We start from the raw sequence: 15,795 nt of genomic DNA, 5'->3' as shown, positions 1-15,795 counted from the left end.
ATAAGAAGATTAGTGGCTGGGACGGGGTTATGGCCCTAAAGCTTGATATTAGTAAATCTTACGATCGCATTAAATGAGGATTTTTGGAGCAAATTATGAGGAAAATGAGCTTGACGGAGGTATGGAATTGATTAATAATGGAATATGTATTGACGGTTACTTATTCCTTTAAGCTTAACGGCGAGCCGATGAAGTATGTTCAACCTAAAAGAGGTATACAACAAGGGGATCCTTTGTCTCATTTCTTATTTGTTCTTTGTTTAGAAGGGCTCTCATCTTTGTTTAACGCTTGGGAATGCAAGGGAAAGATAAAGAGGGTATCGGTTTGCAAGGAAGCTCTAAGCGTTCATCATCTTTTGTTTGCTGATGCTAGTTTTATTTTTGCTCCAAGTTCATTAAAGGAATGTATGCAGATTAAATTATTGCTTAAAAAGTATGAGGAGGCTTCACGACAAGCGATGAATTTCGCAAAGAGCTGTGTGGCGTTTAGTGAGAATCTAAATGTGCATGACAAACAGCTTTTGGCCGGTTGTCTTGGGATGGCAAGGGTGGACTATCATGATCGGTACTTGGGGCTTCCGGTGTATGTAGGGAAAGCTAAGAAGGAAACCTTCTCGTATTTAAAGGATTGGCTTTGGAAAAAGTTGAATGGATGGAAAGGTTCTCTTCTTAATAGTGCAGGCAAAGAAATTCTAATTAAAATCATGGCTCAAGCCATTCCTATATACACTATGCAAACTTTTATGTTAACTAAGACTCTTTGTGATGAGTTAAATCAGTTGGTAGCGCAATATTGGTGAGGAAGGAATAACATGAAGCAATATTGCACTACCAATATTGGTGATGACATAGTGAATAATTTGATCTGACAATGAAGAAGGCAGTGGAACGTGGAGATCATTTGGGAAATTTTTAATGAAGAGGAAGTTCAATTAATCACTAGTATTTCATTAAGTGTTCTTCAACCATCAGACAATTTTATTTGGCAAGCGGAACGAAATGGAAAGTTCTCGACAAGAGCGCTTATCACTTAACGAGATCTTGTGGACAAGAATTAGGGAATGAGGTTAGTGGTTCATCTTTGAACGAAGAGATGAAGTTTTTGTGGAAAGAAATTTGGGGAGCTTGTGTCCCAGGGAAGATCAAGATCTGTGTGTGGCGAAGCTATTGGAATGCTCTACCTATTCGCACAAATCTTTTGAAGAAAAAGGTTGTTACTGATGCTTTGTGCTTCGTTGTTGGTGGGTGAGTCAGAATCCATGGAGCATGCCTTGCATGATTGCCCAAAGGTTGCTTCAATTTGGTTTGCAAGTTCGCTCGGTCTAAGGGTGTTTGGAGATTGTAATAAAAGATGGTGGGGTTGGTCATTTAGTTTAGCAAAAGTTCTTTCCAGAGATAGTTTCGACCTGACACTTGGGTTAGTGTGGAGCATATGGAAAGAGAGAAATGAATTCTTTTGGAATGGTATCTCTAAAGCTCCAATGGATATTCAATGCAGTTTGGTTGCTTTGTTGAAGGAATACAAGAAGTGGCATGGGCGTAGCTCATCACCACAACGAGCTGTGGTGCAGCCATGGTCGAAGCTAGAGTGAGGATGGCTTAAATGCAATTTTGATAAGGCTTGGGAGGAGTGTGGAAGTGTAAGGGATTTAAGTGTTATTGTAAGGGACAACTACGTGTTGGAAGACTATAAATAAATTCGAAAGGACGTGTGTACCTTTTATGCGGAAGCTTGAATCTTAACATGCTCCTACAAACACGAACAACTGCTTTGACCCTTCGTGCATGTCTAGAACCTCGTAGGTCATCGAGTTGGCTACGGTAAGTTGAGTTGCCCCTTGGTTTTCGCCTCCCAAGACCTAGAGCCGAAATTGATAGCTTTAAAGACCTAATTTTAATATTTGAACTGTGGAAAAGCTTGTGTTTCTTATTCTTTCTCTCTTCCCCAAAGCCTTCTTATATAGTGGTTGTGAAGAGTATACAAAGGCTGAAAAGCTCCTGAAAATCCCAACTATATTCTAATATGAATGTCTCTTGATCCCATAAGATAAATCCTACGTCTCCCACTCACCCATATAAGGTGTGGCATAGTCTCAATCAACACACTTAGTTCACATCCATTCTAGTCTATCTTCTCATATAGGAAATGGGACACGCGACCTTGTGAGAAAGAACGGACATAATCAGGAGCACTGCCATTAAGCTATCACTAAACTAACAATAGTGCATCACTTGGAAGTTCATCGCTTTATGCCCCAGACTGTTCATCACATACTAGACTTGACATTCTTTATCCTTTGTTAAAAATAATGTCATGTCTCACAAGTATCATCATGCATCCATGTCTTATGTTTGATAAAAAATATCAAAAGACGCGGCGTAACTAATGAATCACATGACATGGTGTTTTCTTCGAAATGTCTTCCTTAAGCTCTTATGTCAGTCTAATTTGATTTAACTGCTTGCCTAGACACTCATCTTGGGACAGTAGCTAACTTGATCGTCTTAGATAAACATGCTAAAGTAGTGATCTTTAAACCTCATCTTTCTAACGTAGACTTTAGTTCAAAAGGCATAAGGGTGGAATCATATAGATTCCTTATGGTTCACACAATGATTAAAATAGGATCAATTCATCACTCCCACTATCAGTCGGTTATAACACATACAATATGATTTGTATGCTATGGTGTATTATCATTTCAATGAGTGTGTCACATGTCCATTGGACATACACCATACGGATCTTAGTCTAGTCGTTACACAAGTGCCTAACTTGAGTCTTCTAGCCTAGTCGCCTTCTCAGTGCCTACTAGATACTCATATCCGGCTTTACAAGCTTCAACATGAAACAAATCTCATGTTCGACTTCTATTAAGTCTCATCTTAGACATTTCTAAGGCGACGTTTACCTTGTGCATATTGGTACATTCAACATACACGTGTCCAGTCTCACAGCCCAATGCATTGAGAACACAAATGTCTTATCCTACTCGCTATCTCAGCGCTAGGGTGAATCGTTCGTGTGAAAAATGGATTCTAACTTGGTGACACTCGTAAAGATGTGTAAACAATCATTTCAAAAATAAATAAATATGAAATGCAAAACTTCAATGCCTTTTTATTCAATAACAATGTCAAATACAAAGAAAAACACATCAAACCCTACATAAACCCATATTATTTACATGAGTCAAAAACGAGTTTCTAATTATGTGTTTAGTCATGGGATCAGCGAGCATATTGCTAGTCGATATATGTTTCAACACTACTTCACCCTTGGTAACCTTGTTCCTAAAGAAATGATATCGTGTATCTATGTGCATAGATTTGCCATGATACTTAGGATCTTTAGTGTATGCTAAGGCTGAAGTACTATCATAGTAGACAAGTATAGCTTATTGAGCATAAGTTGTAACTCCCATCTGCCGTAGAAACCTCCTAAGCCAAACAGCTTATTGAATAGCTAATCCAAGGGCAACATATTTTGACTCCATTGTGGACAGAGCAATACAAGTTTGCTTCTTGCCACAACAAGAAACAATTCCACCTCCAAGGACAAAAGCATAACCTGAGGTGGACTTGCGTTCATCTCTATCGTTTGCCCAATTTGCATCCCTATACCCTCTCAACTTTATATCCCCTCATTGGTAACATAGGGCTAAATCTTTTGTTCTTTGCAGGTATCTCATAATCCTCTTGACAGCTTGCCAGTGAGCTTGTCCAGGATTACTTTGATAGAGGCTTACCATGCCCATGACATGGCAAATGTGTGGACGCGTGCAAAGCATCGCATACATTAGACTTTTTACTGCAGAGGCATATGGGGTGTTTGCCATTTGTGCTTTCTCTTTCTTAGGCTTTGGACATTGTTCTAAGGACAATATCGCGCCTCTTTCCATAAGAGTGTCTATGGGTTTGGAGTTCTCCATCTTAAATCGTTCAAGTACCTTTTTAATGTAAGTCTCTTGAGACAAACTTAGAAGTTTCCTTGAGCGATCTCTTATGATCTTAACTCCAAGCACATAATGTGCTTCACCTATATCTGTCATTTCAAAATGGAATGACAACCATGCTTTCGTGGTCTCTATGAAGGTTTTATAATTTTCTACTTTTAGGATGTCGTCAACATACAGAGAAAGTATGAGAATACTTTTCCCAGATTTCTTAAGATGCACACAGTGGTCTTCCTCAATCATCTCAAAACCAAATGAAGTGATTGAATTATGGAATCTAATGTTCCACTATCTAGACGCTTGCTTGAGGCTATATAGGTACTATTTGGTACGTGGGACGGGATGGAACAGAGTGGGACGAGGCGTTCCATCCCACGTTTGGTGGGCCTAAAACGGGTGGAACACGCTGTTCCACGGGACGAGTTTTGGGTGAATTTTCGTTCCACCTCACCCCTTGGAACGACTCGTTCCACATCCGTGGAACACAAAATTATAACATCTCCGTCTCATTCTTCTTCCTCCTTGTTTCCATCCGAGGGCATCTTTGCTCCCTCTCCATTCCGTCTCGTCCTGTCCCATTCCGTCTCGTCCTGTCCCATTCCGTTCAGTCCCATCCCGTCTGCATACCAAACGATACCATATGGAACGTTTTAGGCTGCAAACTTTGCGCTTTTGTCCCTTGGCCTTGAAGCCTAGAGGTTGATCCATATATATCTCCTCGTCTAGTTCTCCATTGAGAAATGCTATCTTAACATCCATTTGGTAAAGTTCAAAATCTAGTTGAGTAACAATAGCTAAACTGAGGCAAATAAAGGCAAACCTCACCACAGGGGAGAATGTCTTTTCATAGTCTACACCCAACTGTTGAATGTATCCTTTCGTCATAAGGCGTGCCTTATATTTGTCAATTGAACCATCCACCTTGCGTTTGATTTTTAAAACCCACTTGTTTCCAATGGTTTTACACCCAGGCAGAAGTCAATTAACTCTCAAACAGTATTGTTGTCCATGGAGCTCATCTCTTCCTCCATTGCAGTTATCCACTTTTCTTTGGCCGTTGAAGGCAACTCTTCTTTGTAAGAAGAAGGTTCATCTTCCTCTAAAGGTATGCAAATGTAGGCCTCATCATTAACCTCAAAATGACGTTTGAGAATGTGGCATCTCTTGCTTCTTAGAACTGTGTGATCTTGAATTTCAGAAGGTACGCTCCCATCATTGAGCGTATTCTCTTAAGTATTTATGGATACATTACTCCCACTCGGATCAAGTCTTCCTACATCATATTCAACAACCATCAGATTGGAAATTAATTCCCCTCCTTTGCTTGAAGATGTTATGAGTTCTTCATCTTTCTCCAACTCATGGAGATCAAGGTTGTTGAGAGTATCGCCAAGTTTTAGGACGTCATTCTCTATGAATTCCACATCACGTGAATCAATCTCGATTCTCCCTCCATCTGGATGTTCACCATACATCACATAACCTTTTGAGTTTTCACAATATCTTATAAAGATATGTTTATTTGCTCTAAGACCCAACTTTCCAAACTTATGTGATTGATTATGAACAAATTGAGCACAACCCTAAGGACACAAATTACCCAGATTGGGTTTTACATCATACCAAAGTTTGTATAGGGTTGAGGGAATCGTCTTTGAAGGCACACGGTTAAGTATATACATTGCAGTCAATAATGCATCACCCTAAAAAGATATGGGGAGGGGGAGACTTGCCTGCGCCATCATAGACCTGACCATGTCTAATAAAGTTTTGTATCTCCTTTTAGCAACACCATTTTGTTGTGGCATGTAAGGAATAGAAAGTTGTCTGCGTATCCCCTTACTTTCACAAAAAACCTTGAATTGGTCAGACAAATACTTGCATTTACGATCAATGTGAAGAGCTTTTACAGTTATCCCTTTGTTTTCGCCTCCCAAGACCTATAGCCGAAAGTGATAGCTCTAAAGACTAACTAGAATATTTGAACTGTGGAAAAACTTGTGTTTCTTATTCTTTCTCTCTTCTCCGAAGTCTCCTTATATAGTGGTTGAGAAGAGTGTACAAAGATTGAAAAACCCATGAAAATCCAAAGTATACTCTAATATGAATATCTCTTGATTTTCATCTAATTATCACATAGATAATTAGGAGGTCAATATCCTCATATGGGTGGAATATCCCTTGATATTTATTTATCCCATAAGATAAATCCTACACCAGAGAACCTTTGTAGCAGCTATGGCAGCAAGGAATGCGGAGCTGCAGGTAGACAATATGGTGTATAAAGGTGATGCATAGATGGTCACCGCTGCCTTACATGTGGGGATTGGAAGTGATACATCAGCTTTGGGGCGTGTGGTGAACGACGCCCGTTCTTTTCTCAGGTATTTCCCGCATGTTTTGATTAATTTCACTCTAATAGAGTAGAAGACAGGTTAGCACGAGTGGGCTTGTCTATCGAACAGCTAATGGTGTGGTTTGAAGAACCCTCGAATGTAATTGTTGATCTTTTAATCGGGGATAGTATAGTTATGTAAATGTAAGTGTGGGGCGCTCTTTTTTCCTTTGACCGGGTTGATATCTCGGACAAGGTTTTTATCGAGGCTTTGTTAGTTGCACTTTATCCTCTACGTTTATACGTATTTGAATTCCTTATCAATGAATATCGTACTTTTTCTTAAAAAAAATAAATAAAGGATAGTGCTATTCACACACCATTTTTTACTTCTCACACACCTTTATTATTTTTGACCATTAATCTTCTTCAATTCATTTGACCGGACAACAGAAAATTGAGAAACATTGAGTTCGTCGTGAATGCGATCTGGACTGAAGAATTGGTTCGTTAAGGCCCAAAGTCAATCCAAAAATTGGGCACAAATAGACAGCCCAAGAGGAAACTCTGATAGACGAAATGACAAAAAGCCCCTTCTTCCTAACCAGAAATTACATACAAACAAGCTTTTGCTCTGCTGAGGGAAGCCTGCTGTGCCGGTGGAGATTGCGAGAGGGGAGAGCGAGAGGCAATAGCAATGTTGGTGGGTGTGAAATTACAGCTGGCGTGGAAACCTAGGATTAACCAGAACGCAAACCAGAGCTTTGCGGGCAACATAAACCCTCGCCGTCTGCCCCACCATCTCAGGCTACCGCCTCGACGGCTCAGTTCAGTGTCCGTCCAGTCGCAGTATGTTAAAGAAGCATCTGGGCGGCCATTTTCATCTCATTACACTGAAACTGTCGGATCTCCATCACTTTCTCAGACTTCACTTCAGTGGAACCTCACCCACCGCCGCCTTTTCTTCCTCAATGTCGTTGCTTGCGCGGTAACTCTCTCTCTAAGTTCATATATTTATGCTTTTGGAAGCGTAATTCCGCTTCGAATTCAGGTTAATCTGCATACGCAAAATGATTTGTTCTTGAATTTGCAGTAATTGATGGGTTTTCTTATTGAATCACATTTGAATTTTTCGGTTTTTAATAGGTAGCAGTTTCGGCGACATGTCTCTTCTTCTCTGCAATCCCCACCCTCCTGGTTCGTAATCTTTGAATACTCGATGGTTTTAATTAGTACTAGCAAATTGGAAAATTGGATATGTTTTGTTGTGCGATCGTTGGTAGTAAAGTGATTTTGCAATGTGGTTGTTTCTGAAGGCTTTCAAAAGGGCAGCTCAATCACTTGAAAAGCTGATGGATGTTATGAGGGAAGAGCTTCCCGACACGATGGCTGCTGTTCGCTTATCCGGGATGGAGATTAGTGACCTCACTATGGAGCTCAGTGATCTTGGGTTGGCATTGCTATTCCAAAGCTCTTATATCGTTGTCGTATGATGAAGTCTACTTGTGGATTATAACATTCTCTGCTGACTCATTCGGTTTTGTTTGTGGTGCAGCCATGAAATTACACAAGGCGTTAGAAGTTCCACTCGTGCTGTTCGTGTGGCGGAGGAGAGGTTGCGCGGCTTGACAAACATGGCTTCATCAGGTTATCCATGTTTTCTATAGTGTTATTTTGTTGTTATTTAACCGTGAGTTTTCAATTGGGTGTTGGAGCAATGAATGTAAAATTCATCTTTACTTGCTTAGCACCGGTGCAGGTAGTAAGTCAGAAAACTGAGGTGCCAGGGCCCGTTTTAGCTAAAACTGCAAGAGGCATACGGGAGGGGATTGTGAAGGGTCGTGCATTATGGCAAATGTTTTTTGCTCTCACCCGGTTTTCTAGGTTGGCACTTCACTTTTTTACAAATCGAACTAAGCGGTAGGGTAGAACACAACACATGCAACAGCTTCATGGTGAGCAGCAGCAAGAAACATCAAAATTTTTCGAATGTACATAACTTTTCATATTTTCAATTTTCAGTTTGATAATTTAAGTTATTTTTTAAGACTTGTGAGAATTTTGTGTGTCAGAGTGTTCCTTCAAGTGAAACATCCTTTGACTTGCTTCTTCCTTTGTGCTGTTTCTTCTAGTATCTTGTAGATTCGTATGAGAACACCTTCGGAATGCTTTCTACTTGCTAAATAACATCTCCTCCTTGTTATAAATTCCCCCCAAATACTTTACATCTTGATTAAAGTTGTTGAATTCAAATGTGCAATGGTATATCTGTTTTTACTTTGTGCTCTGATTGCTGATTAATTTTGGGCATTAGGCAGTTGTGGCTTGATGCGAAACCCGCTATCACAATGTATGGCCTTAGTCTGAATATAGAATTGTGCCTGAATCAATTAGCTGTAAATTCTAAACTGTGCAATGTTATGATCTCATTTTTTAAGAATGCACTACAAAAATAGATAGAGGGACTTGAAAATAACTGGACGCAATACATTTGAGTGAACTTTAAAACGAAACCTAAAGGCGTGATTTTGGAAGGCCCGTTGTTTAATGTATTTGTAGTGCATAAGTAGTGTTTTAGTAATAGCTTTGTAGTGCTTGAGTAGTTCATTTTTAATAATTGAGGTTAAAGGTCTTAGCACTTTGAAAGTCCGTCGGGTTAAGGGTCGGTACTGTAGGCATGCTCTTATGAAGTGTTTTGGATGTCCAGGGCTCGAACTAAAACTAGATTGAAAATATAGTTGAATAAATGTCTATAACCAAATTTAGTGAGGCTGCTAGATTTGACATATGAAATGGTACCAACTTACTAAAGAGAACGAATAATCTAGGAATCATAAGACCTAAACCAAATTGTATGATGCGGTTATGTGAATACTCTAGTGCCTGGCTTGGCAATTAACTTGCAAGGGAGAGAGGGTTGATACTTGGTGGTGGGTTGTTATATGAGTGAGATTTTCCGTAGTAGCAGTGACAAAATTTTTATGGTGCTTTGGAGTGACATTAAATCTTGATTTTTGTGTACCAAAGATCTGACAATTAAAGGCCTGGATTATTTAATATGGATAATGCTAGAGGATCAAATTTTTAAATCAAATTTGCAATTCAAATGATGTGTCACCAATAGAAAATAAGTACGCTAATCCACACTTAAGTAATATCCAATCATCAAGATCCACATCATTTGATTTACAAAATTTTGTTTAAAAATTTGGTCTTCATAGCATTACCTATTGAATATTATGGAGAGCCATGGAAAGTTTTGTAATAGGGATTAAATTTTGGGAAATTGACATAAATAGGCCAATTTTCTTAATCTTAAGACCATATTAGGACAAACCAGCTATGCACGCTCCATGCCCACCATGCACATAACAAAATGACAAAAATACCTACATATAAATTTTAAAAACTCACAACTCATTGTGTCATTTTCTGATTTGGAAGTTGGGGATGTTGAGAGAGAGACCTGTGAGCTTTGGACTTTTGGGTTGAGCTCAGATGTGTGAGCTTTGATTTCAAAGAGAGGGAAGTTGAGAGTGAGGTGAGAAGAGTGAGCTGGATTTTGGGTTGAGCTCATAACTCTAATTTCGAACAAAGGGATGTCGAGAGAAAGGTGAGAAGGTGAGGTTGGGGTTTTCAGGTTTCAACACAGATCTGTGAGCCATGTGTTCTATTCTTCCATCCTTAAAAGATAAGTTGTTTACCATATTTTCTCTTTGGTTGGAAAGTTCCATTTTTCCGACGACTGAAGCTTCGGCAAGTATAGTAAGGTACGATATTTAGTTCTAAGTTTCTATATCAATGATTTTGGAATAAATGGGTTGTTTGTAAGATAAATTAATACTTAAAAGTTAAATTAGGGTTTGTGTTTCATGTTGGGCCTATGGGTTTTGGAAAAAAACTTTACTTTTTGACGTGCTAGAATATTGGTATGTTTCAATTTCTGTTTCAAGCCTATATATCAATGTAACCTTATATATGTGACCATTGTGGATTATGTTTTAATTGTCTACTATACCAATAACTTGTTATATAGTGTCTTATAAATGCAAAAAGCATCTCGTTGCCCGATCTTTAGTTTTTGCATAGCATGTGCATATAATGTACATATCTTGTGCATGTTGTTTACTTACAGTGTATGTACTGCCTATTTACATATTTGATATTGTTCGCATTAAGGTAGTTTAGGACATGGTAGGTGCTGAAGATATAAGAATACATAGTACTATTGTTTATTATCATATAATAGTTAACAAACACATTGCACAACTACATTCAATTGCTTAACATCTAAGCCTCCAAATCTATTCTACCATGGCTATTAAGCATAACCCTCACCGAATGATCATCGATACCAAAATTTATTAAACGATTCAACCTTCTTCACTGTCAAAGAATCCCATTGTTGTTGATGCAGTTCCTTTCCCTTCGCTACCTGATGAAAATCCTCAAACCCTTTGTTGCGTTCCTCCTTCATTTTGGTCTCTCTCCCAAGAACGTTTATTCGACTCAATATGGCCGTGACGCTTCTACGACAATTTAGTTTAGGAATATGATCCTTTCTCCAGACATGTCAGTCTTTGTTTTCTGCTTGTTTGCACGGTATAGCATTTTGTTAGCTTTACTAATGAGGTCCACAAGCTCCTTTTTTGCCTTCATTAGCTTGTGGTTCAAATAGTTGTCGACGTCCGTCTCATAATCGAGTCTCCCACTAACTTGATCTATATTTTTTAGCAGCGTCTCCGAGTTGATAGAACTAAACGATGACGTAGGATTTGCCTTGGGTGATCCCGGAAGTGGAGGAGGTTCCATGTTGTACCACTCATGGAACTCGGCTTTAAAATCCTCAATTTTATGTCTAAAGTTGGACATGTTGGTGTTGTGAATTGTTTTGACTATTTGAGAAATGGAATGGCTTTTTTTCTATGGGGTTAATCGTTACGACAAATAAGTGTGAGAAGCCTATTTATACAAGTGTAGCATTGATGTGGATGAAAACCCGTTGGGTAAAAGAGGGATTGTGTTGAAGGTGTTCATGTGGTGAGGATTTGATGCATCTGACCTACAAAAGTTGTAGGAATCCCCACCACTCATTTTTTGTCCATCATGCTATTTCATTTCCAACATATAGGTTAGTATGTTGTCAAATCTCACACCCCCAATTTCATTTTCAACATATAGCTTATTAACTCCTGGTACTTCATTTCCAACATATAATATAGGTTAGAGAAATTAATCAGTGACGGAGCCATATGGATGCCAAGGTTGGTCCAGACCTATCTTAGAATTTTTGTACTACATATCAATTGTGTGCAAGTTTAAACAATATTTAACATCAAGTCAGTTGATGAGTATAGTTTGATAGTTTCAACAAGACATGAGTTTGAAACTTGATGGTTTTTGCATCTTTTTTTGTATTTTTTTTTTCTAAACCCAGCCTTATGTTTTACCATATAAAATTCCATTACTTTTTGGTTATATACAATTTAGAGGAAGATCTAATTACGTTAAAATAAAATGTCATAGTAATATAGTTTGAATCATGACCTTATTTTTATTAGAACTTAATGAGGTAGTTTTTTTTTTTTTTTTTTTTTTTTTTTTTTTTTATTAAAACTCGCAAACAAGTTTTGTTCTTATGATATAATCAACTCAATACTAGTTTTTCAAATATACTTTAAAACTCCATCTCTCATGTTTGATTAAAATTTACCATGCTAATGCGTCTTAGAAATCCCATAAACAGCTCCTTGGCCAAAGAGTTTTTTACATACCATGTGCATATAGTGTGTACATATCATGTATTTGTACATGGATTTGTATATATAACTAACAATTGGCCATTATTCTAGAATTAGTGACTTATGTATTTGTGTTGGAATATGATTATGATAACATGATTTTTACAATATGTGTAATCATGTGTGAAAGTACACCATAACATTGGCGCAATAATTGAAGGGAAAATATGAGATTTCATGTGGGATTTCTAGTGACTAGCATGCATATACAATTCAAAATTTATATACGAAAGCAACGGAAGCATTTCAACATATATTATCAAAGCTTTAGTCATGTAAATCCCTTTCAAGATGCATAGGTTTATGTAAGATGCATCAAAAACAAATTTATATAAGAACAAAGTTTAGGAGTAGTTTTATAACTCTTGATCTAGATCTTAGACCAAGGATGGACCACCTCCAAGCCCTTTGCTCCTTGAACTCCTTGAGCATAACCTCCTTCCTTGCCTCCTCCACTTTGTTTAGTATGAGTGATCATAGGTTCTCTTCAAGTTTCCAAAATTGAAAACCTCTAAAAATCCTCACCCACTAGTGTAGTGAGAAGGATGAAGGAATAACCAAAGGGGTGAAAAGATGATTAGCTAAATCCCCCTATGGTGGCCGGCCCTTTGAGTGTTAGAGAGATATTTTTCTTTTTCTCTTTTTGTTCTTTTAACACTTCAAAAAACCCTAATGAAACATTTGCTATAAAGTTCCTTTTATAGCCAAAAAGAAACAAGTCAACATTTGACCTTTCTCTCCCTCCTTTGGCAGGCCCCCTTTGTGTTGTTTGGGCTTTGGGCTTTTATTTATTTCAAGTCATCCAATGCTTGAATAAAAGCCCAATGGGTTTAAGCCCAATGGGCCCAATTAAACCCGAATGTTTCTTTAAGCCCAAAACGATCTTATATCGCTTTTATGATTTCTTTAGACTTTCTAATTAATCACAACACTTAATTAATCCAATTAATTATTTCCATCATCCATTAGTTACTCACTACAAGAGTGTATTGGTGAACAATCATTTTAGGTTCTAATTAGCAAGGCAGTGAGGTGATTGGTACCAATCCAATTGATTATATTTAATCCAATCACTTAGTGAATTAAAACTTACTTTTAATTCACCTTCTTCTTTGACGACTACATTTAATCATCTAGAAGAACTCACAAGCCATGAGTGACATCTAACCATATATCATGGCTACCCAAGCTAATGTAGAAGTTGTTCGGAGAACCTATTCAGTTGGAATTACAATGTAATTCGATCATTCTCTAAAACAATACTCTCAATCACATCACTAGGGTATGGATATATTATGTCAAACCCCTAATGTGATTATTCCTTCTTATATGATTCAATTGAGTCGTATAGGAACACTTTCCTTTATTACGCTCGATACTTCGGCCGAAGATTCCAGAATCATATCTTAGAGTATTCATCCTCTTTTAACGAGGATTAGAGATTCCTTGTTGCGCATTCACTTGCCTTCATGACTAAGTGGCTTAACCCCGACTATGCCGTGGACACCCGCGGATGGAGTGACTTTGACATAATCAAAGATCAAGTACTTAACCACAAGACAACGACGATGCCTCAGGTCAAAGGACTACTTACATTATTCCAACTATTAGAGTTACTTGCTTGACATGTGAGTAGACCTCCATGCAAGTACTCTCGTTTGATTGTGTTCAATGAACTCATTCCCTTAATGAGCACCTACATACTTGTCTTAGTGTCACTACACGAATGGGATGAGACTTTCCATCCTTCTAATTGAAGCGGACATAGTATGTACCGGTCTATGCATTGTCAGTATCCCTCCGACAATCCTATGACCAGGAACCTTTTGGACATGATGGTTATGTAAAGAAGGTCTCTGTAGTCTAATTTCATTAGATCACTTCTTCAATCGATCCATTGTCCATGGATTCACCATTTAGGACATATATCGTTTATAGAGATAGTCCTAAATAGTATCTTTGCCATTTGATGTATAAGAGTCATTTATACATCCATTTATTGTCCTGAAAGGTTTCTTCCAAATATTGACTTTCAGGGCATATTTCCAACAATCTCCCACTTGCACTAAAGTCAATCACTAGTGTATCTTATACATGCTAGTTGAGAGAGCTTATGCTCGTAGGTTAACTTGGTTATGTATTAATCCTTTTTATTTAAAAGGGATTCACTTATCAAATGTTTCCAAAACATTTGATGATGTCTCTTTCTTGTGTTCGAATACTTTGATGAGACCTTGATTCCATGACTTAAGCTATCGCCCCATTACGTCGTAGTGTCCTACTAACGACCTTATGGTTTGGATTCAATCATTGGTTCTAAAAGAACCCCTTCCATTCTAAACACCTTTTGAAGTAGTTTCTAAAACAATATATCGTCATATATTTCGTTTGTATACTTTATACATACTTTGCTCCAACCTTGAGACCATTGTAGTACAATACTATCAATACATTCATATGATTAGTACTTCATCCATTATGAAGTTCCATTTGTTAAAATGGGTTATTTTCACTTTGGTTAATAACCTAAGTGAATGCACGCTTCCAGAGTCCTACTCTGATGTTCCTTTCTTAAAGGCAATAATACTCTATCAGTTGCTATGGTTCTGATCCTGGGCTATAGTAATATCTTAAAGTGACAACCCATGTGGTTTTTCACCTTTGGATATCATCTCACAAGTCCATACATGTGTCCCTTTTTTGTGATTTTATGACACATTCATTATAAGGGTTATGAAAGTGATTTTTCTATCATATAGGAAAACGCCTTCTCAAATCTTCAACATTTGAGATTTAATTTCCCCATTAAACATTCTTGAGATAGCCTTGCTATATCATTAAGTCCAATTTCAAGTCTATACTTCAAAATTGACCGTGTCATAATTTTGTCATTTTGAGTAACATCTATGTTTTATCAAGTCTATCAAATAGACTTTATTCATATCTTGTTGCTCAAATTATGACATCACCACTGGCCTTGTTGTAACTTAGCATTCATTCAAAAATTTAACAATTATATTTTCTTGATTTGAATGCATATTGCTCCCACTAACTTGTCTTGGATCTATTGACAATCATTAAGATCCATTAGCTTATTGATGATGTCTCAACTATTTTGAGACTATCAACAACTCTAGCTAACACAAGTTATTTAAACGAATCATACACAAAAGAATTTCTTCTCAAGTAATTCCTTTTGAAATGTGTGACTTGCTTTGTCAAGTCTATTCATTTAAATTATATGGTGTCATACACCATACTACAAGTTTTAGTCATACTAATACCTTTAATGTAGTCATATAAGAATTATCCAAGTCTTTAGTGGAAGCATGGCTCCTACTAAGGATATAGAAACTCAACCATTCCTTCTAGGTGGTTGATATAATTCTTTATCAAAACTACATAGAGCGTTATAGTTACATAAGATGTTGAATTTGGATTGTCTTGTTGTTAAACTATATGTTGTGACTCATTTTGAAACAATTCCCTTTTGTTTCATCAAATTTGTCCATGGGCTTTGTTATTAGCTTGTTCTCATAAAAGAGAATGATGGACAACTCCCAACATATAACCATTTTATGTTAGGTTGACGAAACCAACATTCAAAGACTATTCTTTAGAATGTTACACAACATAGAATTTTAGCGTTTGAAGAGCTTGAGTCCCTTAACAATTAAAATTACAAACTCTTAATAATAGTCAA

The 15,795-nt window shown here is 37.5% G+C and overlaps 2 protein-coding genes across 3 annotated transcripts; both read left to right on the top strand.

Moving 5' to 3' along the window:
- The first annotated feature begins 73 nt into the window (after window positions 1-73).
- Window positions 74-800, top strand: LOC139191890 (uncharacterized). The gene is made up of 2 exons (XM_070812921.1): window positions 74-119; window positions 265-800. Exons 1-2 carry the CDS (start codon window positions 74-76, stop codon window positions 798-800), a joined length of 582 nt encoding a protein of 193 aa, XP_070669022.1.
- Window positions 801-6,874: 6,074 nt separating this feature from the next.
- LOC103417354 (uncharacterized) lies at window positions 6,875-8,498 on the top strand. Of its 2 annotated transcripts, none has more exons than XM_008355548.4 (5): window positions 6,875-7,279; window positions 7,438-7,488; window positions 7,608-7,741; window positions 7,847-7,938; window positions 8,051-8,498. In XM_008355548.4, exons 1-5 carry the CDS (start codon window positions 6,989-6,991, stop codon window positions 8,068-8,070), a joined length of 588 nt encoding a protein of 195 aa, XP_008353770.2. In that variant the 5' UTR covers window positions 6,875-6,988; the 3' UTR covers window positions 8,071-8,498. The 2 variants fall into 2 exon arrangements, with proteins under 2 accessions (XP_008353770.2, XP_070670303.1); XM_070814202.1 differs by having other exon boundaries at window positions 8,040-8,498.
- Window positions 8,499-15,795: the final 7,297 nt, after the last annotated feature.

The sequence above is a fragment of the Malus domestica genome, chromosome 15 (genome assembly GCF_042453785.1).
Source record: "Malus domestica chromosome 15, GDT2T_hap1".
NCBI classification, from domain to species: domain Eukaryota; kingdom Viridiplantae; phylum Streptophyta; class Magnoliopsida; order Rosales; family Rosaceae; genus Malus; species Malus domestica.
Note: the sequence above shows the minus strand (reverse complement) of the source record. Positions and strands in the feature narration are given on the sequence as shown.